General features: G+C 52.6%; 1 protein-coding gene across 4 annotated transcripts in view; it reads right to left on the bottom strand.

Annotated features, from left to right (window-relative positions):
* The window catches only part of SLC29A3 (solute carrier family 29 member 3), a 44,214-nt gene that overhangs the window by 5,800 nt on the left and 12,392 nt on the right, over positions 1-26,022 (bottom strand). For 3 of the 4 annotated variants that reach the window (XM_063781880.1, XM_521506.8, XM_063781881.1), the window contains exons 3-5: positions 13,332-13,414; positions 5,845-6,071; positions 1,352-1,514 (exon numbers count right to left, since the gene is read on the bottom strand). In XM_063781880.1, coding sequence (XP_063637950.1) covers positions 1,352-1,514; positions 5,845-6,071; positions 13,332-13,414 — 473 coding nt within the window. The remainder of the gene's footprint in view (positions 1-1,351; positions 1,515-5,844; positions 6,072-13,331; positions 13,415-26,022) is intronic. The other variant, XM_016918509.4, reaches the window with a different exon arrangement.

The raw sequence follows: 26,022 nt of genomic DNA, 5'->3' as shown, positions 1-26,022 counted from the left end.
GGCAAGTAATAATTTAACCTCTTTGTGCCGGGCATGGTGGCTCATGCCTGTAATCCTAGCACTTTGGGAGGCTGAGGCAGGAGGATCACTTGAGCACAGGAGTTCAAGACCACCCTGGGCAACATAGTGAGACTCTGTCTCTATACAAGCTTTGTTTTTTTTTTTTTTTTTTTTTTTTTTGAGATGGAGTCTTGCTCTGTCGCCCAGGCTGGAGTGCAGGGGTGCGATCTCAGCTCACTGCAAGCTCCGTCTCCCAGGTTCACACCATTCTCTTGCCTCAGCCGCCCGAGTAGCTGGGACTACAGGCACCCGCCACCATGCCCGGCTAATTTTTTGTATTTTTAGTAGAGACGGGGTTTCACTGTGTTAGCCAGGATGGTCTCGATCTCCTGACCAGGTGATCCGGCCTGCCTTGGCCTCCCAAAGTGCTGGGATTACAGGCGTGAGCCACCGTGCCCGGCCTACAAAAACTTTTTTAAAAAATAGCTGGGTGTGGTGGCACACCTGGAGTCCCAGCTATTTGGGAGGCTGAGGTGGAAGGACAGCTTGAGCCCAGGAGGTCAAGGCTGCAGCAGGCCACGATTGCATCCCTGCACTCCAGCCTGGCCTGCAGAGTGAAACCCTGTCTCTACTAAAACAACAGCAATTTAATCTCTCTGAACCCTGGTTTTCTAATCTGTGCATGGGAATAATAAAAAATAATAATAGTACTGTATTCTAAGAGGAACAGGGGAGTGTGAGTTTGTTTTTTGTTTGTTTGTTCATTTTCAGAGAGACAGGGTCTTGCTGTCACCCAGGCTGGAATTGCAGTAGTGCAGTCAGCTCACTGCAGCCTCCAACTCCTGGGCTCAAGTGATCCTCCCACTTCAGCCTCCTGAGTAGCTGGGACTAGAGGCACATGCGGCCATGCCCAGCTAATTTTTTATTTTTTGTAGAGACAGGGTCTCACTGTGTTGCCCAGAATGGGTCTTGAACTCCTGGGCTCAAGCGATCCACTGCCTTGGCCTCCCAAAGTGCTGGGATTACAGGTGTGCTCCACGGTGCCTGGATAGAGGTGTGAGCATTGAATGAGGTAGGACACATCAAGCTCACAGGAACACAGCGCTGGAATAAGGGGTTGTGTTTCACCAGTGCGAACTATTATTCACCATGATTAAACTTGAGGCTCCAACTGCTTGACTGTGGCACAGAGCCAGCCTCTCACGTCCACCAGCCAAGCCTATTTGTTGAACAACTGCTTTGAGCCATAGCACCTAGACAAAGAAGCCAGCATAGAAGCTGCTGAGAAAAAGAAGCATGGCTATAACTGGATACACAGGAAGGAGGCATGGACAGTGAGTGGCACCTTCACCTGGCATACTCCAGCCTGGACAGCAGCAGGTAGAGTCCCATGCAGAGCACGAGGAAGATGGTGGCCGTCAGGAAGAAGGCCAGGGCGCTGTTCCTCACATCACTGGATGCAGCCAAGTCCACTAATGAGGCCACGGCGCTGACCGTCCCGCCCATGGCTCCTCCTGCAGAGAACAGAGGACACGCAGAGATGGTGAGGCGTGGGCGAGGAGGAGTGGCTGCGGGCCCCTCCCTGCTTGGGTTTCACAAACCAAAATAAAAATTCCTCCGTGCGAAAAATGCCAAAGCTCTCTCAGTGTCCTGAAGCCTCAGAGACAGGGAGGGCCCAGCAGCCAAGCATTTCCAGCATTTCCTGAGTTTCCAAGGGGGTCATTTTCCCCTCTCTCTGCTGGACTTGTAAGAGGCTGCTGCCTGAGGTGGCACATGGCCTTCAGGGGACCACCAGTCCTCTGCCTTTCCTGTTTCACCTCTGACCCTCAACCTCCATCTCTCTTTATTGCCCTTCTAGTGGGTGCTGAAATTTTAGATTTAGGGGCAGGAAGTGCCAGAGACCTCTGGATTTCCTCTTCTCTGCCCCCGGCCCAAAGTACCCACCAACCAAACTGGGAAGGAGGCTCAGGGACTGTCCTCACATAGGGTCCCCTGCTGCCCAGAGGCCACCCTTTCTGGGGGTGTCCTCACTGGCTATAAACCCCCACCATCGCCCACCCATGAGCTCACGGAACCTACTGTGTACCCCAAGGCGGCTGTGGCACCATGCACATGTGAATGCATGTGTAACACATACAACACTCACACACACAGTCATACACCTACATGCACACACAAGCACGCAACCACCCCACCACATGGAATGTTCTCCTTGCCAATGGCTTTGACACACATTACCTGTGAGACCGTGTGGCTGCCACACCTTTCACTGCTACCTAACAGAGGAGGCCACACGACCTACTCGGGTGCCAACGGGGCTAGGAGTCAGGCAGATGGATGTGTCACCCTGGACTCTGCTACTTGCTAGCTGGGACCCTAGGGGTAACGTGGCTTCTCTGACTTTACAGTTTGCTCGCTTATAGAATGGGAATAACAACCCCTGCCCTGTGTGTTGCTTTGAGGACTGACTGAGAAGATGTTCAGAAAGGGCCTGGCACACAGTAGACTTCAACAAACGCTATGCCCTGCCTCGCCACGACTGCATTGTTGCTTCTGGGAGGCAGCAGACATGTCTTTCTGTTCCTTCGAACTCTCACAGCCATGGGTCATCTTCCTGTGCTGGCCACGAGTCAGAAGGCCTGTGTGCAGCATTGCTTGGGAACACTGGCACCAGTGTGGGCTGATCACTTACTTTCTTCCCTGCCTGTGTTTATTTGCCTGGAAAGTGGGGCTAATACTTGTCCTGTTCATCACAGGTGACCGTAGTGAGGTGGAAACAGGACGATGAGTGGAAAAGCACTGACAACAAGGCCAACACCATCACCATCAATGCGGGAAGGGCCTGGTGGATGAGCTGGGTTGACTGGCGGGATGAACCTGCCCACTTCAGAGGATCAGAATGTCCATTCCTGAAGAGGCGGGAAGAAGGCTGGGTCCGTGTGGGCATGGCCTGCTCTGTCTCCATCAGGCAGCTCTTACACAGCACCACTTTCCTGCCCACTATTGCACGAAGCAGAGGGGAAGGGGGACAGTCAGGTCCCGTCCACCGTGCGCACCATCACGGCTCCCCATGCTCTGCCTGTGGCCTCTGTGGCTCTACAGAGAATAGCCCTTGGTCCGATGGAGGATCCTTTCCCCAGCCTCTCCACCATAAGTTCTATTAGCCTGGGTAGTACTTGAGGGAGAGCAAAGGTATAAAAATTAGCACTGTAATTAGGAACGCAGACTCCAGAATCAAAACATCCGAGTCCAAACCTGGCTCTACTTCTTCTAGTTGTGTGACCTTCAGCAAGTCCCTTAACCTCACTGTGCCTCTGTATCCTCATCTATACAATGGGGGTGTTAATAATACCCACCTCGTAGGGCTGTGATGAAGATTAAAAGGATTATTACACGTGAAGCACTCAGAAGCCTGCCTGGTGCGGAGAAGTGCCAAATACCAAACAAATCCTTTCTGATTCCCAGTTAGGTGCTTGGCTATTTCTGTCCTTCCCACATCAAAGCAGCAACAACGGGTAAACCCTTTGCCAAGAGGATGCCCACTTCTGAGAAGCTGTAATCCCCGCCTAGACATTTTGTAAGAACTGGGGTTAAACTCAGTAAGACACTCCCCAGCTGCCCCAAGGAAGAGATCTTAACATCACTGCCTACTGATTTTCCTCTCTCTCTTTCCAACTTGTAGAGAATTTACAATGTTATCATCAACAACCAACCAGGCCTCCGGGAGCTCATCCTTCATGACTCTCCACTTTTATCTCATCAGTTATGGAAATACATGCAAATGAGGGGTTTAAAAAAACACCAGCGCAAAACAAATGAATTGTTCCTCAGATGCCAACGCGTGAGGAATTCACAGACGGGCTGTGCTGGAAAAAAGCAAGTGGGGCTGGCGAGGTGGTCTTGTGGCCTCTGGAAGACTGGGACACCTTGATTTTCCAGGGTGTTGGGCACCCATGAGGGCCCAATACAGTGGTGACCACGGGTTAGACTCAGGGTCATTAATACTGGCGTAGAAGTACTAAACTTCCCCACTTTTCTAAACGGACTTTCTGAAAAATCCATAGGAGACTCCCCATCCCTAGAAGATCACAGGTGGACAGATGAACCCGAGGACCGCTTGCCAGTGTAAATGGTGAGTTTGGACACTGGCTCCTGGAGAGCCTGCCAGCAAGGATGGAAGGAACTAAGGGGATAAGAGCCTCCTTCTGAGATGGTGGTGACAGAAGGAATTAAATCCCATGTCCAGTGGCCACTGCCTTCAGTCCAGAAATGCCCGTTTGAAAGCATCGCTGATGCATGTTGCCTGCACCCAGGAAACTTAGCAACAAGTCCATTTTTATTTTATCTTAGGCCCAAGTGTTTCCCAGGATACAGCCAGAAGCCTAATCTGATCTCAGAAATGGCAAGCAGATTGAAGCTCACATCTAGACTCTGATCTGCTGAGAGTAACTGCCTCAAGTGCTGCGCTGAGAAGGATTTAGAAGCTCAGGATGAAAGATAGAGATCCACCAGTGATGTCTGGCACTGGCTCGAGTAGGGAAGGGACATACATACCCTTGTCAAAGTATTGTCATCCTGGCCACATGCTTCCTGGCATTATTAACTAAGGGGCACAGCACAGGTTCCTTGTGAAATTGCTGTCAGTGGGCAAATGTTTAGAGCTCTCCTCTGCATAACAGGGGCATGTGGAGGGGCAGACACAGCAGCAGAACCTCCAGTCTTGCTCCCAGGGACTGTGGCCTCCTGGCAAAGCACCAGTGGTTCCTGACCCACTCCTTTTTACCTGGCTGGGTCATCTGGGTGAGAGACGTGTGTGTCTCCAGCTTAGAGAACAGAAGTGCCAAGGCCTCCAGAACAGGCTCATCAACATCAGCATCAAACGTCAGCTAGAGGGGTCGGCCCACGTCGTGCACAGGCATACCCACGGGATACCAAAGCTTGGGGGTGCTGGGGGTGAGAGTTTATTCACTGAGCCATCAGCTCCGAGGGGACTGGTGCTTGTTCATCTTTGCATCCCCAGGACATAGCAGGTCCTCTATAAAATCAGAAAGGAAGAAAAGATAGAAGGAAGGAAAGGAGACAAGAAGGGGAAGAAAGATAAGGAAAAGGAAAAATAGAAGAGGAATAGGAGAAGGAGGGAAGGAAAGGGAGGAAGGCTGGTTTCAGGAATTGCATTTTGTAGGCAGACCATGTTATCCAAAAATAGCTGCGACTCTGTCTCCCCTCCTGCCTACCTTCTCACAGTCACGGTGGGAGACTTTCATACTCTCCCAGAGGTGGGTCCATCTGTCTTGAGTCTGGGTGAGCTTATGGCTATGGTAGAACTGACCCTATGTGGCTTCTTTTGCTAAATCAGAAATAAAGCTTCTGCCTGGATCTCCTGAAATGCCGGCTTTTGCAACCCAGACACCATGCCATGAGGAAGTCAAAGTTGCCATTTGAGGTCCACATAGAGAGGAACGGAAGTCCCTGGCCCCAGCCCAGCCCTGGCTAAGCTTCCAGCCAGCAGCCACTATCAACATGCCAGCCAGGAGGGCGTGCCACCTGGAACTGGATCCTCTGGCTCCCCGTTGAGCTATGCTGGCTGATGCCATGGGGAGAAGAGAAGAGCTACACCTGCAAACTCCTGTCCAGGCTGCAAATTTGTGAGTAGTAGAAATGACTGTTGTTGTTCTAAGCCACTAAGTTTTGGGGTAGCTTGTTCTACAACACTAGATGACTGAAACACAATCAGCACCCATGCCATTTCCTTTTCAGAAAAGGCCACCACATGCTCATCTCTGGCTCCCTCCCATGACTCCTGGGTGGATGAACCTGGTTAGCTGCCCAGACCCCGGCTCTCACCTGATATCAGCGCCTGGGAGTTCCTCATAGGAAAGGAGCCAGTCATGCCGTAGATGCTGCTGCTGAAGACAGTGGAGGCACCGCTGAGGATCACCATGCAAACAATGGTGACCGCAAAAAAGCCACGGGTCCAGGATGAGGTGTCCACCTTCACCAGTGCGGTTATCACCATGAAGATGGCCAGGATGACCGTCAGTGAGGCCAGGACACGGATGTGGACTGCAACCCTGGGGTGAGGATGCCAGAAGCAGTTAGACACCCCTTCGGGGCTCCTGTGTGGGCTGGGGCTGGTGAGCCACCTTAAGGGAAGCAGGCGAGCTTAGCAGTTAGGGCTGTTCACTCTGCAGTCAAGAGGCCTGCACTCGAATCCTGCCTTCCCGGCTCCCTAGCTGTGTGGCCTTGGGTAAGGGACTCAGTTGCTCTGGTTTCAGCTTTTGAACTTGTACAATGGGGAGAGTTGATTCAACTCACAGGGGGGTGAGGCTGAAGAGGTGAGCAGCGTGGGGTGGAAGCGGCAGTGCCTGGCTCAGGGCCAGCGCTCAGTGGGTACTGCTGCTTTTCACCTTGCTGTGAGGTTCAAGGACACGAGGACACCAGGATGTTCAAGGCAAACCCCTGCTCTTCCTGCCACAGGGCTGAGCTCCTGCTGGCTTTGTCTAGTGTTTAAACAGAGCAGCCACCCACTGAGCTTCCTTTCCCCAAAACTTAGCAGGAGGTTTGGGGGGAAAGGGAAGAAGGGAAGAAAATCATCGTCGTCATCTTCATCATCATTGTCGCCATAGCAAACACTCAAACAGTGTTTAATGCGTACTTTTCTAGCACTCTTCTAGGCATTTTCTGTATGCCAGTGTGTTTGATTGTTACACCGGTTCTGTAAGACAGGTATTCCTACCTATCCCATGTATACAGATAAGGAAGCTGACGTCAGAGAGGTTGAGGAACTAGCTCAAAGTCACTCAGCAATGAACCCAGGAGGTCTGGCTCTGGTCAGTTCTCAGAATGATGCTCTACTGCCTCCCCTGGAGTGAGGAAATATGGATGGCACAGAAGTGGTGGCCAGGGCAGGGGCATCCTCCTGTGATGGCCTCAGTCATCATGGGGAGCAGGTGATGCCAAGTTAGTGCTGCCTGGGGCCAAGGGAACCCCCACACTCCCCAGCACCATGCCTGCATATGAGCCATGTACTCTTCCCAGCCCCCATACTGGCCTGGGGAGAAAAGCAGGGAAGGAGTCTATCTGAGAAGCTGCACATTTTTATTCTAGGGAGCAAGAACATCATCTCAAGGGGCTGCTTAAATCATCAGATTAGACTAAGCTTTAAACCGGATTGGATGTGTAGTTAATTTTCCTGCTAACCAGTGGGAGGGGGCTGGGAGAAAAGCCAGATTACATACTTTTTTTTAATTAAAAAAAGAAAAACTTGAAAGGTAGGAAAAAAATACACACACACACACAGACACACACACACACACAAGTAGGTGTGAAATGATGAGCATGAAAAGCAAGAAAGGAATTTTTTCAAAGTGCTTTTGTGGCCCCAGGCTAATTTGAGTTTCCCTCTGGTCCTCAGCTAAAGGGAGAGCAGGTGCTGTCCCTGCTTTCTAAGGGGTATGAGGAAGCCCAAGGAAGTGAAGGGACAGTTCAAGGTTGTGGAGTGAGTCTGTAGGGAGCTGGGATGAGAACCCAGGTGTGCTGAGCCCCAGCCCATCACTCAGTCTGTTAACGTGTGTACTCAATGGTGTGGTCATTCTGCAAATGTGCATTGAGCAACTACTGTGTGTCCAGTACTGTGCTGGATGCCCAGGACATGGGACAGACCAGCAACAGATATGTCATCTCACTGTGGTAGGTGCTCCATCAGGAGGCCCCAGGGCATCACACAGCACATCTGAGGGGCACAAAACCCACCCTGGGCATCGTGGAAGGCCATTTCGAGGCAATGTCTATGCTGGATGGTAACGACGAATGGGAGGATATAAGTGCATGTGTCTTGGGAGAGAGAGTGAGGCATGTTCAGGGAGCTGCAAATGGACTCTGGCTGTAGTCAAGATGCGAGCAGAGGAGCACAGAGGTGATGCTGGGGAGAGGCGTGGACTCATGTCCTGGAGGAGGGCGGGGTGTGGGGCCTTTGTCTGCCAGCACCACCCCCTGGGAGAACATTCCTTCGCCTAGTCATCCTGGGGAGGTGGTCAGCCAGGTTGCCCATACCCACACCCACACAGCCACAAACAACAGGCATGTGACGCAGCCTGGGGCAGTCAGAGTGTTGCCTGCTCCTAGACCCTGGGGTTGAGTTAGGAATTAGCATGTGACCCACATAGGATCATTAAGTCTTCCCTGGGACTGCTACATGGAAGCCGTGGAGAGAAGCTCGCTGCTGAGACTGTGTCTGGGGCTGCTGGCTGCCATCTAGCCAGTTGCATAGGGCGAGGCTAAACATGGAGGAAAAGCCATGCAGAGACACACGGAGCCCAGGGGTGGTGCAGAGGAGATCCCCTAGATCCAAAGATGCCTAAAGGTGGACCTGCCTTTAATTTTCACTTAAAGAGGACATCCTTTTTTTGTGGGTACTCAAAGTACCCACTAACGCAAAGAGGTACATCAGGGTTTCAAGCTGGGAATGACATGGTCAGAAGCTACAGCAATGCTGCTGGTGTCCTGCCCATGTGCCCTCCCTTTTACAACTCCAGGAGTGGTGTTACTTACCTGGGAGTGACAGGTAAGGAACACCTCCTAAGAGCAGCCTTCAACCAATGACTAGGGAAGTTGGTACATAAATAACCCAGCTCCCTCCTGCTCAGCCGTGCTCCACACTGGCTCTCCAAGATCCCCAGCAGGACTGTGTTCTTGTCCCTCCTGAAGGAGCTGACTTGATAAGGCATCCTCTGCTGACTGCCTTCCCTTTCCTGTCCCCATTCCATACTCTCCCACCTTCACCTCCCAGATAAACTACTCGCATTTGAATCCTTGTTTCAGGGCCTGCTTGTGGGGAACCTTGCATTAAGATGCCCATGAAGACCTCACACTGACACACATCTTCTCAAGGTCTGCAGGGGCTTTGGCCTGGACAGGAGCTGTTGGGCAGCCAGGTAGACACCTGGACCCTTGGCGGCCCGGAGCATCTATCGTAAGAGTACAGCAGGGGCCCTGGAGGCCAGCAGTCAAGACTTACCCCTGATGCTCGAGGTGGTCCTACACACTCAGCTCTGTCACACAGTGTCCCCACCCTCTCCTAGCAGCTGGAGCTGTCCCACCCACTCCCAAGATAAGGGCCAGCAGGGCATGGAGCCTGAGTCAGGAGACCGGAGCCCTGCCCAGCTCTGTCATCGGCTCTCCGTGTAACCCCTGACAAATATTCAACCTCTCTGGGCCTCAGTCCCTTCATCTCTAAAAAGAAGCAGCTAGACCCGATAATATTAAGGTCCCTAACAGCTAATGATTCTAAATCTGAAAAAATTCAAGTGGAGAGAGAGGTTGGGAACAAATGCCAAGAAGTTTGAACCAGTTCCTTGGGGCAAGAAGGAGGCAAAGGCCAGGCTGGAAAGATGAGGCGCGCTGCAAAGGCAGAGCCCTGCCTTGTTCTCCCCCAGCACAGGCACAGGGCCTGGCAGGCACTGGGTAAATATCTGCTGGATGTACAAATTGACAAGCAAGGGAGATCAGTAGCACCCGGGGGTGGGGAGGTTTCATGCTGGTCTGAACCTCCCAGCGGCTGTCTGCTTCTTGATCCCTGCTGCCTCAGCATGGCAGGAAGTCCAGCTGGAAACATCCGGCAGCCTCGGGAATGGCCTCTGCCTCTAACCGCCTCCTCACAGACACGGCCAGGAAAAAGTCCAGCAGGAATGGTGCAGCATCATGGGAGCCCTCCTGTGTGCCTGTCGCTACAAGGTAATAAGTTCCTTGAACAGGAAGGTTGTTTTGCAGAGAGCTGGGGGACTGCTTACTCAGGTACCCCCAGGGCAGGAAAGTTGGGGAGGAATCAGAGAGGAGGAGGTCAATACCAAATGCATTCCAGAAACAATGCAGTGTGGAACGCTGCTCTGTCCCCTCCTCTGTCCCCCTACATGGCCCTTCACCCGCACAGGTCTCCTTCCCGCCTGCTAATTATCTGCTGCATAAACCACTCTTGCCCAGAGCCTCCATCCGTGGGCTCTAGGGCTATTTTCAACATTCATCAAGCTTCATGAAATGTGCCAGGTGCAAGCCTTGTCCACAGGCATGAACAGAGGACACTGGCTTCCCTCTCTGCTGCTTCCACCCAGGAAGGGAGAGTGGCCCAGGAGACAGTGGTGCTCTTAGGGTCTTAGGAAAGTCTAGACTTTCAGCTGCTCTAACGTCTGGGGTTCTACTTGGAGACAGGGCATGGCCAAGAGGACAGCTTCAAGACCAAGACCCTGGGGCAGGTCTCAGTCCTGTGAAGACTCTTGGAGAGGCTGCCTCCAGTACCCAGGTTGCCGGTCCCCCCACTCCCTGACTCGTGAGGGCTCAGGACCCCACTTATGATTTCTTCATAAGTCTCCAAGATGTAAATCCTCCTCATAAGTATTTATGATGCTGCAGATTTAACATAATAAAACACTTGGCGATTATGGATAAGCCAGTCGGGAAAGCCACGGTTCTCCAGGAGGGGAGAAAAGGAGACTTTTCAATCTCGCACATTAAATAAAAAACAGCTTAGCCCCAGACCATCTTCCCACAGCCTGGAAACAGATGGAGGCCTCAGAGGATGTTCCTGCATTGCCCTTGCCCCCTCTCCTAGAGCCTAGGAGGAGCAGGGGCAGGCCAGGGGTGGGCTAATTCCCTCTGAGAATGTCCTGTAACTGCTGAGCCATCTGCCGGGACCCAATCTCAGAGGGCAGCTGGCCTGGGGGCCCACATCTCACTGGAGACAGACCCAGCCCTTCTTAACCACCCCCTTCCATCCCAGCAGCCTGAATCCCGGAGAGACAGGGCTCTCACTAGAAGGATCTTGGGAGTGGCTCTGCCTGCAGGGGCAGGGGTGGGTGCAAAGCTGGGGAACTAGGATGTAGGTGGCTCAGGGGTTCCAAGCACAGATGTAGGGTGAGAAGGTCCCAGTTCAAATCCTGACTCCTCCCTTTCATTCTAGCCGAGGCTGGAGCGCAGTGACGTGACCATAGCTCACTGCAGACTTGAACTCCTCAGCTCAAGCGATCCTCCTGCTTCAGCCTACTGAGTAGCTGGGACTACATGCATGTGTCACCATGCCAGGCTAATTTTTTTAAAATTTATTTCTGTAGAAACAGCATCTTGCTATAGTGCCCAGCGTGCTCTCAAACTCCTGGGCTCAAGCAATCCTCCTGACTTGGCCTCCCAAAGTGCTGAGATTACAGGTTTGAGCCACTGCACTCCGCTGGCTCCATCCTTAATGGCCACCTTCCCTTGGGCCAGTCACCTCCACGAGCCTGTTTTCCCATCTCAAACCAGGGTCACAGCAGTTTCCAGCTCTTAGGCTGCCGTGAGGGTTAAAAGAGATAATGCATCTGCAGGATATAATGCTCAGAAGTGCTACTGTTAATTGGATAGCATTCTCTCACAGCCCAGAGGCTGGACCTTCCCTGCCACTCCTGACCCATGGCCCAGGAGTGCTTTCAGCCTGTGGGACCTCCGGACCACTGAAGAGGCAACAGGCAGGCTCGGCTGTCCCATGGTGCCCCTGTGGTCTCCTGATTTCCACCTGGAAAATGAGGCAATGTCACGGCCTCCCTCCTGTGTTGCAGTGCAGCCTAAGGGACATGACAAGGGGTGATCGAGGCATTACACTCTTGCTATAGTTCAGATGGTGATTCTGGAACTGGAAGGGGCTGGGAGCTCTCTCTAGGCTATCTGGGCTGGACAAACAGCCCCATCCTCAGGGCGGGCTGAGTGAGTAGACAGAGAAAACCATGAGTGAGCCAAGGGCTCCCCCCACCACGGCTGTCTCCCCTCTTCCTCGCCTCCTGCTCCTGCCTGCACTGGCTCTCAACACACCCTCTCTCCTGCGAGGCACAGCCAGGACCCCTGCTCTGCCCTCCTCTACTCTCCTCCTGGGGTGGGGTCTCCGCAGGCTGTGCCCCCTCTGCTAGGACACTGACTATGGCCCTAGGAAGGCAGGAGTGAGGCCTGTGAAGGCCAGTTGGCTGGTGAGAGGGGCTGCAATGCCCCTCTCCTTCTCATTCTTCCAGACTGCACTTTGGTTTGGAGAAGGGTGCAAATTCCATTGGGAGGTGGGATCTATGTCCCCTTGAAATGAAGGGGGCTTTGTGACTGCCCAAACCAGTCAAGTGTGGCAAAAGTGACAGCACATGACTTCCAAGACCAGGTTGTAAAAACCACGCAGCCTCTCCCTTGTTCTCAGCCACTGGGTAAGCCATCCTATTACCCTGAGGCCGACATGTGACACTACAAAGAGAGAAGAGAGAGAGAGAGGGGATATGAATGGCTCGAGCTCCAGCTGCCATCTGACTGCAATTGCAGGAGAGAGTATGACAGCTGAACCTCGATAACCCCCAGAACATGAGAAGTACTCATGACTTGTATTGTTTTAAGCCACTAGCTTTGGGATCATATTATGTAACAGATAACTGCAATATCCCCATGACATAATATGTTTGGAAAGACTGATCTATTCAGGCTCAGCATGTAAAAGACACTCGTGGTGCCCTCTCTCCTCTTGCACCCAGAGCAGACATCACTAATCAATCCCAGCACCCTCCCTGAAGCCAGACCTGCCTTAGAATCTTGTCCAGCTAGAGATCTGGCAGTCACTACAAATTGATTAGAACTGGGCAAAACAGATTTGCTATCAGTGACCTCAGGTTTTAGTAGGCCATGGCGAACAGCAGCCCAGGTTTCTGGACCAACCATAACGTAGCCATTGATATCATTTAGTGGCAGCTTAGGAGAAATGCAGGCAAAGTAGCTAGGGCTATTGTCTTTGTAAACTCAAATTGAGAATTTGAGCCAGCAAGTCACCCACGGGGGTCTATGGACATGCTAATTTGCCCAGCTAGCTCCTGAATAACTCCTTCCCAGGCACATCCAGATGGAGCCTCTCGTGGCCCTTACCATTACAATGTTGGAACTTCCCCCGTGAGCCCTCTTGGGAGTGGTTGACACATGAGCTGGTGTTACCAGCTTAGCACTGAACAGTCAGGTGACCCATTCTGGGCCACAGACTTGCAGACTGACAGGATCCCTGAGAAGAGAAGGGAGGAAGACCCCTGCATCCCCACACACTTCCCACTGGCTGCTGCCACAATGTCACAGCGATGTCACAGTATGTGGCTGGAGAGTGACAGCCCAGCCCTGGGGGCATCACCAGGGATCTGATCTGACTTCTCACTCTTCATGCATAAATCTGAGCTGCTGCATCCTACTTTGGTGACCACCACTTAAGTAGGCAGAAAAAAAGCAGCTGCAGGCAAGAGGGGAGTAGAGGAGGCAGGAGACCAAGGCAGAGGCCTGAGAGAGGGAAGAGAGCCGCCTACCTGTTGACAAGCAGGAAGTTGGCCACCAGGCACAGCATGGAGGGCACGGTGGAGGCAACGGCAAGGTAGCTCTCAAAGTAGTTCTGCAAGCACACAAGTGAGGAGGTGCTGCGGTCACTCAGGGATGGAGGTGAGCAGTTCCACCCGAGCAGAGACAGGGCCCCTCTCTGTGGGGCTTCTCCCCACTGTCTTCAGACACCCAGGAGCCGTGGGTGAGCCCACCTCCAAACAAGGCCCCACCCCATCTCCAGCCTAAGACCGCTCACTCAGCCACTCAACAAACAGCTGCCAATGTCAGCTGTACTAAGTGCTAGAGGCATAGGAAGGATAAGTCGTTCCTGTCCCCAGTGAGGCCCTTGGTGCTGTGCAGCCCACACTTCTGCCCATGGACTGAGGCCATGGGGACAGAACTCAGTGTTATGTCTGAAAAGAAAAGTTTGACCTATCAGCCTTCTTGGCCCATCACCAAAATGCAAGACTATCCACGTTTTTGTTTTTAAGTTTTTAGTAGAGACGAGGTCTTGCTATGTTGCCCAGGCTGGTCTCAAACTCCTGAGCTCAAGTGATCCTCTCGCCTTGGCTCCGCAAAGTGCTGGTATTACAGGTATGAGGCACCGCTCGCTTGGGTTTTCTTGTGACCCAACCACATTCTTGCTTTCTTGCCACCAAGTGACCTCTTAGATATACACCAGGCCCTGCTCCCTACAGGGAAACTCTGTTCTCACTCTGGATTTGCTCTCTTGATAGAGCAGCTACAGAAGGTCAAAGCCATTTGGGGAAGTAGCTCCTAGATTGCACAGAATGAGGAAAAAGGGCATTTTCTGGCAGCAGCTCAGGGGTGTGACAAAGAACTGTGCAAACACAGACAGATGAATTGCCTGATTATGATGTGCTGGAACTCACAGCTAAAGCAGCTGTGTGGCAGCTGTATGTGTCTGTGAAAACTCAAAGAATGTCCAGTCATTAGGATGGACTGTACTATGTGTGCATTATCTCTTAATATACCTATCTTTAAAAACAAAACAAGGCTGGGCATGGTGACTCATACTTGTAATCCCAGCATTTTGGGAGGCCAAGGTGGGAGGATGGCTTGAACCCAGGAGACCACCCTGGGCAAATAGTGAGACTCTGTCTCTACAAAAAATAAAAAAATTAGTCGGGCATGGTGGTGTGCACCCGTAAGTCCCAGCTACTCAGAAGGCTGAGGCAGGGGGATTGCTGGAGCAAGGAGTTCGAGGCTGCAGTGAGTACACCACTGCACTTTAGCCTGGGCAACAGAGTGAGACCCCCATCTCTAAAAAATAACAGAAAGAAAGATGTCACGGGCCCCTTTGAGTCTGAAGCACAAGCCTTCCATAGTTCCCTTTGAAGCCTGCAGAGTGCTTTGTGGTCTTTGAAATCTGCACCCTGAATATAAGGCTGTGGTGGCCTTGCAATTAAAATGATAATCGCAGCTAGTGAGGTCCGTCAACCATGAGCCTGGGAAATAGCCTTTGAGCTGCACCTCATTGTTCCTGCCCTGACGGGCTCAGTAGAGCCTGGACTGGTCGGGGGCACTCAGTCAATTACATCTTGACACAGTGGCTGGGCCTCTGAGGCTGGGAGGGCACTGAGTAGAATGAAGGAGAGAGGCCCTTAGGAGGAGAGGGCTGCAGATGGGGCTGCGTCTGCCCCTACCCCAAGCCCCTGGTGAGGCCCCTTCATCCAGTGGCTGCTCGATCTGTGTAATGCAGAATCTCTGATGATTTTGTTTCTTCGAGCAGGCTCAGGTTCCCTGAATGAGAATTTTTCAGGTAACTGAATGTGCCTGTTTGTTGATATTGAAGCAGTAAAAGGTATCATTTAATGTTGAAAAGCTTTTTGGATATTGACCACTGGATAAGACTCTGAGTCTCTTTCTGTTGTCTGGGCCCATTTCTCTGCCTTACAAAGAACTCAGAGAACAGACTTGAGGCCAGGCCATCATTCCATGAGCACAGATCAGGAGATGGAGATGCACATGGTGACAGGAGTTGACTCAGCACATCCCACAGAATTTACAAAAACAAACCACTTAATTCCTGATAGAAACACATGGTGGGTTGTATTCAATTATTTGTTGCTTTTGCCTATAGGAAAAGTTCTAAAATGAGGTGTGGTGGCAGACTCTAAGGTGGCCCGTGATCCCTGCCTCCTGGTGCTCACACCTGTGCGATGCCCTCCCCTGAGTGTGGATGAGACCTGTGGCTGCTTCCAACCGAGAGAGTGGAGCAAACATGAGGTGTTACATAGGACTGTAGCACCCACATTGCTGGACTCTTTTCCTCCCTTGCCAGATTTGGGGAGGCAAGTGGCCATGTTGGGGAACCCTACCTGGCATGGAACCCCAAGTTGCTGAGGACGGTCTCCAGCCCTCTCCCCGCAAGAAACTGAAGCTCTCAGGCCTACAACCACTAGGAACTGAATTCTGCCAACAACTGGAGTGGGCTTGGAAGTGACCTTTCTCCAGCTAAGCCTCAGAGGAGACTGTAGCTCTGGCTGACTGATTGCAGCCTTGTGCAAATTCAGGCAGGAGACCCAGCTAAGCTGTGCCTGGACTTCTGGCCCACAGAAACCCTGTAATTATAAATGCAGGTTGTTTTAAGCCACTCATTTGTAGTATTCTGCTAGGCAGCGATAGATTCCTAATTCATGAGGGTTTCCGATAGCTGGGTTCCTACTAATCAGGGTTTTCCTGAATATTTCAGCCTTCCTGTTTCAATTTAAATTCAGTTCCTTGAAGAAAACCAGGACAGTTGATCATGCTTCTTTCTTTGACCCCCCAAGAGACAGGAGGAGCAGTGTGCTCACCCATGAGGGGCACAGAGGGTTAGCACACCAGTCCCTGCAGCCCTTCCCCACCAAACCCTTGGCTGAAATTAGGGTTTTTGCAGATGGCATGTGCTGATTTCAAGAAACGGACTTAGTGGATGTTGCTCCAGACGGACTTACCCTGCCTGCCCCTCAGGTAACTCACCTTGGTCCCCTGTCCACAGCCATTGGTCCCATGGTCATAAAATCACTGCCACTGCTGCCACCACTGCCACCAAAGGAGGAGCTGACCCCCACAGAGAGACCCCACGCCCTGCTAGGCTGCACCAGTGGCTGTGAGAGGGGTAGGGGACGCTCCCCCGAGGATGGGGGAGTCAAGCCCCGTGAGACCCACTTTAACCAATGAGAGGCAGGAGCTGGAAGGAGCCCACAGATCATTCGTCCGCCTCTCCTCTCCCCAGACTGGCTGCTCTGAACGTGGTGGCTCCACAAGACTTTTCCAAGGTGTTCCGTGTGTGCTGCTGCAAAGCTGTGGCCGCTCCAAAATACCATCGCCCATTGTGTTTGCTCTCTGTGTCCCAGCCCTACTTCCCTTTCCCTCCCTCTTACTTCCCTGGACCGCACTCCCTGGTGGAGTATTCCCATCAGCACTGCCTTCCTAAGAAACCAGCGGCGAAGGTCTACGTTCCACTCTTGATTATTTACTTTGTCGCCAGGCAGCTGGCATGTCCCTCCTGGGTTCATCTCATTTGCTTCCAAGAGGTGTTGGGGCTATCTTCTCCCATTTTAGTTATGGAAATGTGAAGACATTTGAATACAGCTCCAAACTCACTGTGACTAGGATGGTAACAAGACTGACCCCAAAGCAATCCATCCATCTAATGAATGGGGGATTTTATGTACAGCAGTGTTTGGGGATCATTCACAGAGTTCACCTCCACTGGGGCCTGATTCCTGAGAGCTCCCTCAAAAGTCTGTTTTGATTTGTTCTACCCCTACAACCAACTCCACTTCTAGAGATGAGCACATGGACCCAAAGGCCAGCTCCGGCCATAGAGGAGCGGGGATGAGAAGATCGTCAGGGAGCTGGCAGTGGGGCCACTGTGTATGATGGTGGAGGCTGAACTTTGCACAACTCCAGGGGCACCAGACCTGTAGGCTTGTGATAGGAATGGCGCCACTCAGAATTATGCCACAGCAGCTCTGTTTACATAGCTGACTAAAAGCCTGGAGGCCTGGGGGTCAATGTGGGCCTTATAGAACCAGAGGTGAAAGGCTGGGTGTGACTCAGCAAGAAGGCAGGGCTGGAACGCAGGTGGATGCAGGGCAAAGACATTAGGAGGTGACAGGCCTCCCAAGCAAGTTTCTCTGCCCCAGCAGGAGGGCCCTGGGCAGGAGACCCTTAGGCTGGTTAGTAATCTCATGGTGCTCAGCCCTGGCTGGGCAGCCACTTCTGTGCAGGTCAGCACCTCTTCCTGTTTTGACCTGTCCCTTTGTTTGCTGAAGAGGTGTCAAGCCCATGTGCCAGTGCTGTGCTGGTGGCTGGGTGGATACAACGGAGGAGCTGTGGCACCTGCGTGCCCTCGGGGAGGTGGACGCAAGCCTGGAGCTGGAGTACAACAGATACAAAGTGTTGGGGGGCATGGAAGGAGGGGCTCTGGGGGGTTTCCACCAGGGCCATCTTGGACGGCAGCTGGAAAGATTGGGGGAAGCATGTCAGACAGATATGGGAGGTACGGGTGCCAGTGGGGAGAGAAACATTCCCAACAGGACGGAACGGCTGGCACAAAAGCATGAAGGGATGCTTCCCCACCAGTGAGGATGCCAGCGCAGCTCATCTGTTGAAAGCAACCTGAGGCTTCCTTAGCACCAACAGCCCCTCCTGAGCTGAAGCAAACCACACTGTGTTGTCCATCCCATCCACAGGAGGGCTGGCAGAACCTCAAGCAGCCAAGGCACTCAACCCCCAGAGCGCTAATGGCAGAGAGGCCCATCAGTCACCTCTGAATTCTCAAACCCACGTGGGAGAGGCCCAGCTCTGAGGAACAGAGGGATAGCTGTGCTCCCTGAATGTGAGATCTGATCTCCCTGCGCACCACTATCTCCCTAGCGTTATCTGCACCCTGCAATGACCTGGAGCTCAGGCAGGGTGTGGGACTCAACATCCAGTCTCTAAGTAATCGCATCAAAGTCAGTTAACCCAGGTGGGGAAGTGGGAGCTCTGCAGAATGCCAGGGAACTCTGACATGCAAGCAGCACAGCTTCCAGAGGGCCTGCACACACCCCAGCCCATGTGCTCTTACCACAGCCAGTGAGGGCGAGGCAGGGCTGGAATCGCTCCCATTTTACAGATAAGCAGCCTGAGGCTCACAGAGGTAGAGGAATTTCCCAGAGGTACACAGAGGTCCACATTGGGAGTGCTGGTGGCAGCATCTTTTGCTGCAGAGCAGGGCAGAGACCAGGTGGAGACATATTTATCATCCCCCTACAAATGTATAAGCTGCTCTAGCTGAGGTTGTCTGTCTCCTGGAGGCACAAGCCCAAACACTATCACTGGGGTCGTGGTGCATCACCAGGAAGCCTCAGATGCTGGGCCTGGCAGCCACATGCCTTCCAGCAGCAAGCAGGAATGTGAGACACGTTCCTCTCAGGGAGGGCAGTGTCTTTCTTCTATCTGGCCCTAAGGTGCAGGTGACCTGCCCAAGCCAGCAAATGACAGAGTTTGATTTTTTTTCTTTTTTTTCGAGACAGAGTCTCGCTCTGTCGCTAGGCTGGAGTGCAGTGGCACGATCCTGGCTGACTGCAACCTCCGCCTCCTGGGTTCAAGCAATTCTCCCACCTCAGCCTCCCGAGTAGCTGGGATTACAGGCGTACAATACCACACGCAGCTAATTTTGTATTTTTAGTAGAGACAGTGTTTCACCATGTTAGCCAGGATGGTCTTGAGCTCCCGACCTCAGGTGATCCACCTGCTTTGACCTCCCAAAGTGTTGGGATTACAGGTGCTGAGCCATGGTGCCCGGCCAGGGTTTGATTTCTTTCTCCTCTTTCTGCAGTGGTAGACAAGAGTAAAGGAATACATTAGCTAATCTTTTCTCTCAAATCCCACCGCCCATTCCCCTCAGCATTTCCAGAGGCCTATGGGTCTTAGTAGTTTTAAAAAGAAAAGAAAAGAAAAAGATTAAGAGAAAAGCCCCCACCTCTGTCAGTTACCCAAAATTGACGGACATGGTTGGTAGCTAAGCAAAGACCATGTTAAAGAGTGCCTGTGGGTGGGCAGCATGGGGCAGGCTTCCAAGCCCTCGCCTTACTCTGCAACCCCTGCAAAGAGCCCCAGAGTGGGCCTGGGGGCCTCACCCAGACTGGCCCAGGGTGGGCATGGGGGTTCCTCACCCAGACTGTGGACAGGCCCTGGCCCAGGGGTGCCAGGCATCAGGGTACCCCCATATGGTGGGTGAATGTGGATGAGCCACTGCCGGCCTGGGCAGGGGGGCACTTGAGTTGCTCGCCATGGTGAGAAGCAAACTCATTTTCATTTGCTGCACTCTGACCCAGTTTGCGAACACCAGGAAAGGGGAGAGATGCTCTTCAAACACAATTTAAAAGCCCACCAGAGCCAGCTGGCCAGATGTGAGGCCCATTTTATGACAGGCCACATTTCCTCTCCTCCGCCACACTGAGAGGCTCCGTGCTAAGCGTCTCTTCTGGAAGAATTCAATTCCAGGCTCAGAGTCCAGGTAAAGAGGTTTCTTCGGGCAGGGAGGCCCCGAAATGAGCCCGTTTATCTCTGGCAGACCCTGGTTAAGCTTTCTCTTCCCTGAATGCCATTTGGGCACTTTGAAATAAGTGCAGCAAATTAGTCACGAGCTGCGGCAGACTCAGTGTCCGTGCTGCTGAGCGGCTTCTGCGAGGCAGCTTTGTGCAGCCCCCACCTCCAGAAAGCAGCAGCAGAGGCAGCTGGGCTCCTACCGGGCAGGCGAGGAAAAGCGATTCAAGCCTGGGGGTGGCAGCTCAAGGCAGCAGAGCGTTACCTGGATCACAGGGGCATGAAATTAGCAGCAGCGAGCAGGTTGGAGCCAAGAATAGTTTGCCATTGCAAACTTGCCGCTTTCAGATAGCTGAGTTCTGCGGCCTGGGATATTGCAGGGGAGGTGCCCTTGCCCTGGGCATCAGCCCAGATCATTCCTGAGCAAAATGAGGTGAGCAGAGGGCAGATGTCCCCATAAGGGGTGGGGCTGGTAACCTTTCTGCAAGTTCCAAGGCCCTGTGTTTGGAGCACTGGCTCAGGAAAGTTAATGGGTGTGTGGCCAAGGGCAGGGACCAGCTGGGAGGGCTGGCTGGGCAGGGAAGGGGGGCAATGCCTGCTCCAGGGGCCAGGCAGGAGGCTAGATGCAGCCAGGCTGAAGGGGAGGCCAGAGGCCCAAGGGAAGGACAAATCTGGGGTCAGAATCAGACAGGTAAGCTCTGGAAAATGCTGGCCAGACAGACGAAGCCACTGTGGCCACCCTAAGGAAGAGGGTCCCCATCTGACCCTTGCATGCAGCCGTCCCTCCTTTGGCCTCTCATGACAGCTCCAGGCCTGGGCTCACTGTAAATCTTGCTCTCTGAGGACCCCGGGGCTCTCCCCAGCCTTCAATCCTTTCTCACATCTCCTCAGGAATCCCTGCTGGACGATGAGCAAAGTTCCTGTCTTCTGGAATGAGCTTCCCCGCCTTCCTCCTTGCAGTGTGTGCAAGGCTTTCTGGAGCACACCTCCTTTCCACTCCGCAAAAAGGGCTCTTCCTCCAGCCTAAGCTGACTTCCTGGAGACTCACACCATGAATCCCACCTTTCTTGCCTGCATTTTCTCTTTCCCTCACTGCTGCTTGTTGCTTTCTCTGCTGGCCAAGAGACTCTCTTAGGTCTCCCTTTGGGTAAAGAAAAAAAACTACTTTAACTTTGCTGCCTCCAGGAACCAGGCCCCTCCTCCCCTTCACTCCACACTCCTTGAAAATGTAGTCCATGTTGCCACTGCCAAAGCCATGTCCCTCCCGGCTACCCTGGGGAAACATTTCCTCTAAGGGTCCTCAGCGTCCTCCTCGCAGCCCACCTGTAACCAAGGCCTGGTCTTGTTCCTCACAATCCAGACACTGCATGCTACCCCGTCTAGAGGGGGCTGAATTCATGCCCCCAAAATTCATGTCTACCCAGAACCTCGGGATGTGACTTATCTGGACATAGGGTCTTTGCAGACGTGCTTAGTTAAGAGGAGATCCTACTGGAGGAGGAATGACCCCTCAATCCACAGTACACGGGAAAAGAGGGAAGGACACACAGACACACAGGCAGAGGCTGCGTGAAGACAGAGCCACAGACTGCAGTGATGCTGCCATGAGCCAAAAAATGCCAAAGCAGCAGCAAGGAAATGTTATTCCCTAGAGCCTTGCTTTTCAGCTACCCGGTTTGTGGTACTTGGTGAAGGCAGCCACAAGAAACTAATGCAATGTCCTTCCAGCACTCCTCTCCTCCAGATTCACAAGGACACACCCGCCCCCACCTCCACACTTCCTCATCATCTCTGTCCACCTCTGGCTCCCTCCACCATCCCAAGGTGCCCCCTGAGCTCCATCCTTCGTTTCCTGCCCTCCTTTTGTAAGGGTGGGGGTGGTGGTAGGAGAAGCTCACCTCCCCTGGCTTCATGACCTCTACCCATACATCCGTCTCTTCATCCAGAACAACCGCTTGGGGGTCCTGCTGAGCCCAAACCCCAAGCTCCTCAAATCAAAGGCCTTCAAGAGAAGACTCCCAAGCAGCCCCTCCGAAGGCCCCATGGTCATCTTCCTTTTCTCAGCCCCTCTTCAAAGCTTCCTTGGTTTCTCCTTCACCCTCACCCCAGTCAATCACATCTACTGGCCCCGTCTCCACATCACCTGACTATGGCTCACGTGTCCACCCAGTCTCCCCTCGGGTTCTAGCCTCTCCCCCAGGCATCCCCTCCACGCCTTTGCTCAAGCTCCTCCCTGGGCCTGGCCACCCTCAGCCTCCGCGCCTTATCAATCAGCCTCCCTGTGACTGCCACGCCCCTCCTCCTTGCAGCCTCGCTTCCAGGCCTCTCCTGCACCTTGCTGCATTGTCCCCTCGCTTGGCTCCTTTGCAGGAAACCTTGGGGGCTCCACTTGGAGAAATGATGGGGCGCGTGGAGGCAAGGGTGGCTGAGGGCCGATTCGCGGGTGGTCTCAGGCAGCTGCCTAAAGAGGGGTTTTGTTTTGGAAGGTACTGGGGAGCTCTGGGGGCTTCTCAACGCCAAACAGTATGGGGGACAGTGCTGGGCGTAGAAGGAATCACCTGGCAGAAATGGGTGGAAGGAGCAGATGGGAAGAAGCAGGTGGCAGTGGTTAATTTATTCATTCATCTATTCACTCACTAAAGGTGAAAGGCAGTTGACCTTCTAGAGCTCATTCACTCATTCAACAAATGATGGCCAAGCACCTTGTATGTGCTCAATGTGTTCTAGGGGCTGGGGATGCCAGTGTTCTAGGGAGGGAGGCACAAAAAAAAAAAAAAGAAAAAAAAAGAGTCAACAGCAAGTGGGGGGAAAAAAGACTGCAAATTAGGATAAATGCAATAAAACTAAAAAACAAATAATTGGCTAACCTAGAGCCTGGACAGAGGGAACAGCGTACGGTTGGCCCTGAGTCGGGAATGAACTTGATGTGTTCAAGCCTCCACAGGGGTGAGCTGGAGTATGGATGGGGATGGGGGGAGGCTGGGGCCCAGGCAGGTCCGGGTGTGCAGGCTGTGGTGGAGGTGCACTGCGGGATCACGGTGCACAATCCAGTGATGGCGGTTCTTCCTCCCGTCCCTGTCTCCTCTCCACAAATACTCAGAGATGGATTCATCCTTCTGCAAATATTTACTGAGCTCGCTAGATGTTGTAGACATGGGAGATTCAGCTCAAGTTCCTGCCTTTATGGAACTGCCCATCTAGTCAAAGAGATGGCTAGCAAATGCATAAACAAATAGATAATAGGCCGGGCAGTGGTCAGTGATATGAAGACAAATTCAGCAGGGTAGGTACCTCTATAATAGATCACAGAACTGGGAAAGAGCTGTAAGTGAGTGTTCCCAGTCCAGAGGTTGGCAGCGGGCTACCCCCGGGCCAAATCTGCCCTCTTCCTTTGTGTGAACACTGGAACGCGGTCGGCCTTTGGTCAGCCCATTTGTTTACATGTTGTCAAGGGCAGCTTTCACTCTGCAAGGGCAGGGCTGAGTAGCAAACAGAGACTGTGGGGCCCACAAAGCCTAAAATACGAACCATCTGGCCCTTTGCAGGAAAAGTTTCTGGGTCCCAATCTACGGTCTCATATCTTCATTCCTCAAAGGAGGACATGGTCTCAAGTTACCCAGCAAGTTTGAGACACAGTCAGAAACAGAAGCCAGCTCTCCTGAATCCAGACTCTTTCTGCCAGGCAGGGTGAGCAAGGAAGATGGAAACCTCATTTCTACCTACCCTTATACCCTGCCTCGGCCAAGCCTTCGCAAGGTCCCCTAGCAAGGGGCAAGCTGACTGCTTTGATTCTTATCCCCTTTATTCCCCCCATGTACTCTCAGGCTGTAACCAGAATAGGCAGAGTAAGGGCTCAGAAACCAAGGGGTCAGAGAAACAGGGAACCTCACGGATCCATGCACGAGTGACCCCAAGCTCCCTGAGGATGAGCTGATCAGAGGCTCAGCCACTGCTGATGCTCGGGCCAGCCAGTCTTTCCTCTTCTGCAGCCTGACTTCTGCCATGTGATAGGGAAAAGAGGAAGAAGGCCTTTCAAGAAAACACCCCACCTACTCTTGCCTGACCGGGCAGGCTTCTGCATCCCCCAGAGGGTCCCGTGCATCAGTGTCACAAGGCTGATGACCAGAGACAAGGGCCATGCCCTGTGGCCTGGTGGTAATGAGGAGGTGGTCTGGGGGTGCTCCAGCCTCTCTCTGTAGTAGAAAACCTTAGGGACCATCAGGAAGAGGGAGTCCTTAGCCAACCCCTGGCAGGCACTTCCTCAACAACAGACTGCTCCCGCCTTGGGAAGGCTGTTTCTCTTTGGAGGTGCATGTGGGCAGAAACCACAGGCTGCTCTAGGCCTCAGGTGCCTGCATGCAGACAGGCACAGACATGCACAGAAACACAGGCACATAGGGAGAAACAGCAGCTGTCCTCTGCCTCCACTAGAGTACTCATTAACCCATTAAACAGGCAAAGGCTGTTACACAGTCCTCCCAGGCAGTGAGGACCGGCAAGAGGCCAGCAAGGAGGTCCCAGGCACCCAGTGCTGCAGACCCTTCCCAGGCTGCCTGTCTGTGTCAAAAGCGCTGGGCTCCTTGGTGGAGACTCTAATTTAGGTTCCGCTCTCTGGACACTTGTGATATCAATCATGTTAAAGAGACACTTGAGCACTTAAGGTCCGGGCCATCTTCTAATTTGTCCAGGAAATCGCCTCTGGATTTTAAGGAGATATGCAGGAAGAAATAAAATCGAAGGCAGAGAGGGAGCAGTCAATAGCCTGGAGGGCAAGGGAGCACAGCGCGGGTGGGGAAAAAGGGTCGTGAGCACTTAGGGAGAAAATAAGAAGAGAACTAGAGAAGCTGAGGCCACCAAAGGCATGACTAACAGCATTTCAAACTAGGCTTTTTTCCCCTCTGCAGGACGCAGCAAGAGCTAAAAACAGAAGAAAAAGCCATCACAGGTGTATTATTTATTGGGAATGGCACGCTGGCTGGGCCCGCAGTTAGAATCAGAGGGTGGACAAGGGAATTTTTAAAAATGACTCACTTTTGGTTCTAATTTTTAAAAATGGTGTAGAGCAGTCATCCACGCCAGCCGAAGCAACTGGCAGCCACTCATGCACACCCAGTGGCAGAAAGCCTGAAGCCCATCCTGCCTGACCTCAGACTCCCCATCTCTTTTCCTAGGATGACAAAGCTCAGGCAAAATCCCACTTTAATACACTTCTTTCTATGCGGGGAGGAGGGGTGTTGTGCCCTTCTCCACTCTTGGGAATTCTGCTCTTAAAAACTGGATTGCTGGTAGGGTGCAGTGGTTCACGCATGTAATCCCAGCACTTTGAGAGGCCAAGGTGGGCGGATCACTTGAGGTCAGGAGTTCAAGACCAACCTGGCCAACATGGTGAAACCCCATCTCTACCAAAAATACAAAAATTAGCCAGGTGTGGTGGCGGGCGCCTGTAATCCCAGCTACTCAGGAGGCTGAGGCAGCAGAATCGCTTGAACCCGGGAGGCAGAGTGAACCCAGGAGCCAAGATCGCGCTACTGCACTCCAACCTCGGTGATACAATAAGACTGTGTCTCAAAAAAAAAAGAAAAAGAAAAGAGAAGAAAAAAGAAAAAAAGAATAAAAGAGGATTGCAAAGGGAGTCTAAACATTGTTTCCATTTGGAGAGAGATCTGAGTAGCACTAAAACGGTTCTGCAGGAACACCACCTGGCACAAAGGAGAGACTCCTAGATACCTGCTCCCCTGGCCAGCTGGCATCAGGACCACCTGGCAACAGTGCCCAGGCCTCACCCAGGGAGATAAAGCCATCAGAGAAGGGTCTAGGAATCCGGGTATTTGCCAAGTGTCCCAGGAAATCTGATACTGATTCAGGTACCCTGGGCTGCCACCCCCCTTCTTATTAGCTATGTGGCACCAACGAGTTACTTACTGTCTCTACTTTCCTTCTCTGTGGAATGAGGACATGACGCATCCTCATAGATGGCTACAAAGTTAGAGGAAACAGGCAGAGCAGGGTTTTTCAAACTACAGGTTGCACAGCTCATTAAAGAATATGAAATTCACTTGATGGGTCACGACCAGAATTTTATTTTATTCTATTTAATCCTTTGTTGCCTTCTTTCTTACTAAAGGTGAGTGAGCT

Source organism: Pan troglodytes, chromosome 8 (genome assembly GCF_028858775.2).
Source record: "Pan troglodytes isolate AG18354 chromosome 8, NHGRI_mPanTro3-v2.0_pri, whole genome shotgun sequence".
NCBI lineage: Eukaryota > Metazoa > Chordata > Mammalia > Primates > Hominidae > Pan > Pan troglodytes.
The sequence above is the reverse complement of the archived record's forward strand: the minus strand, read 5'-3'. Positions and strand labels throughout refer to the sequence as shown.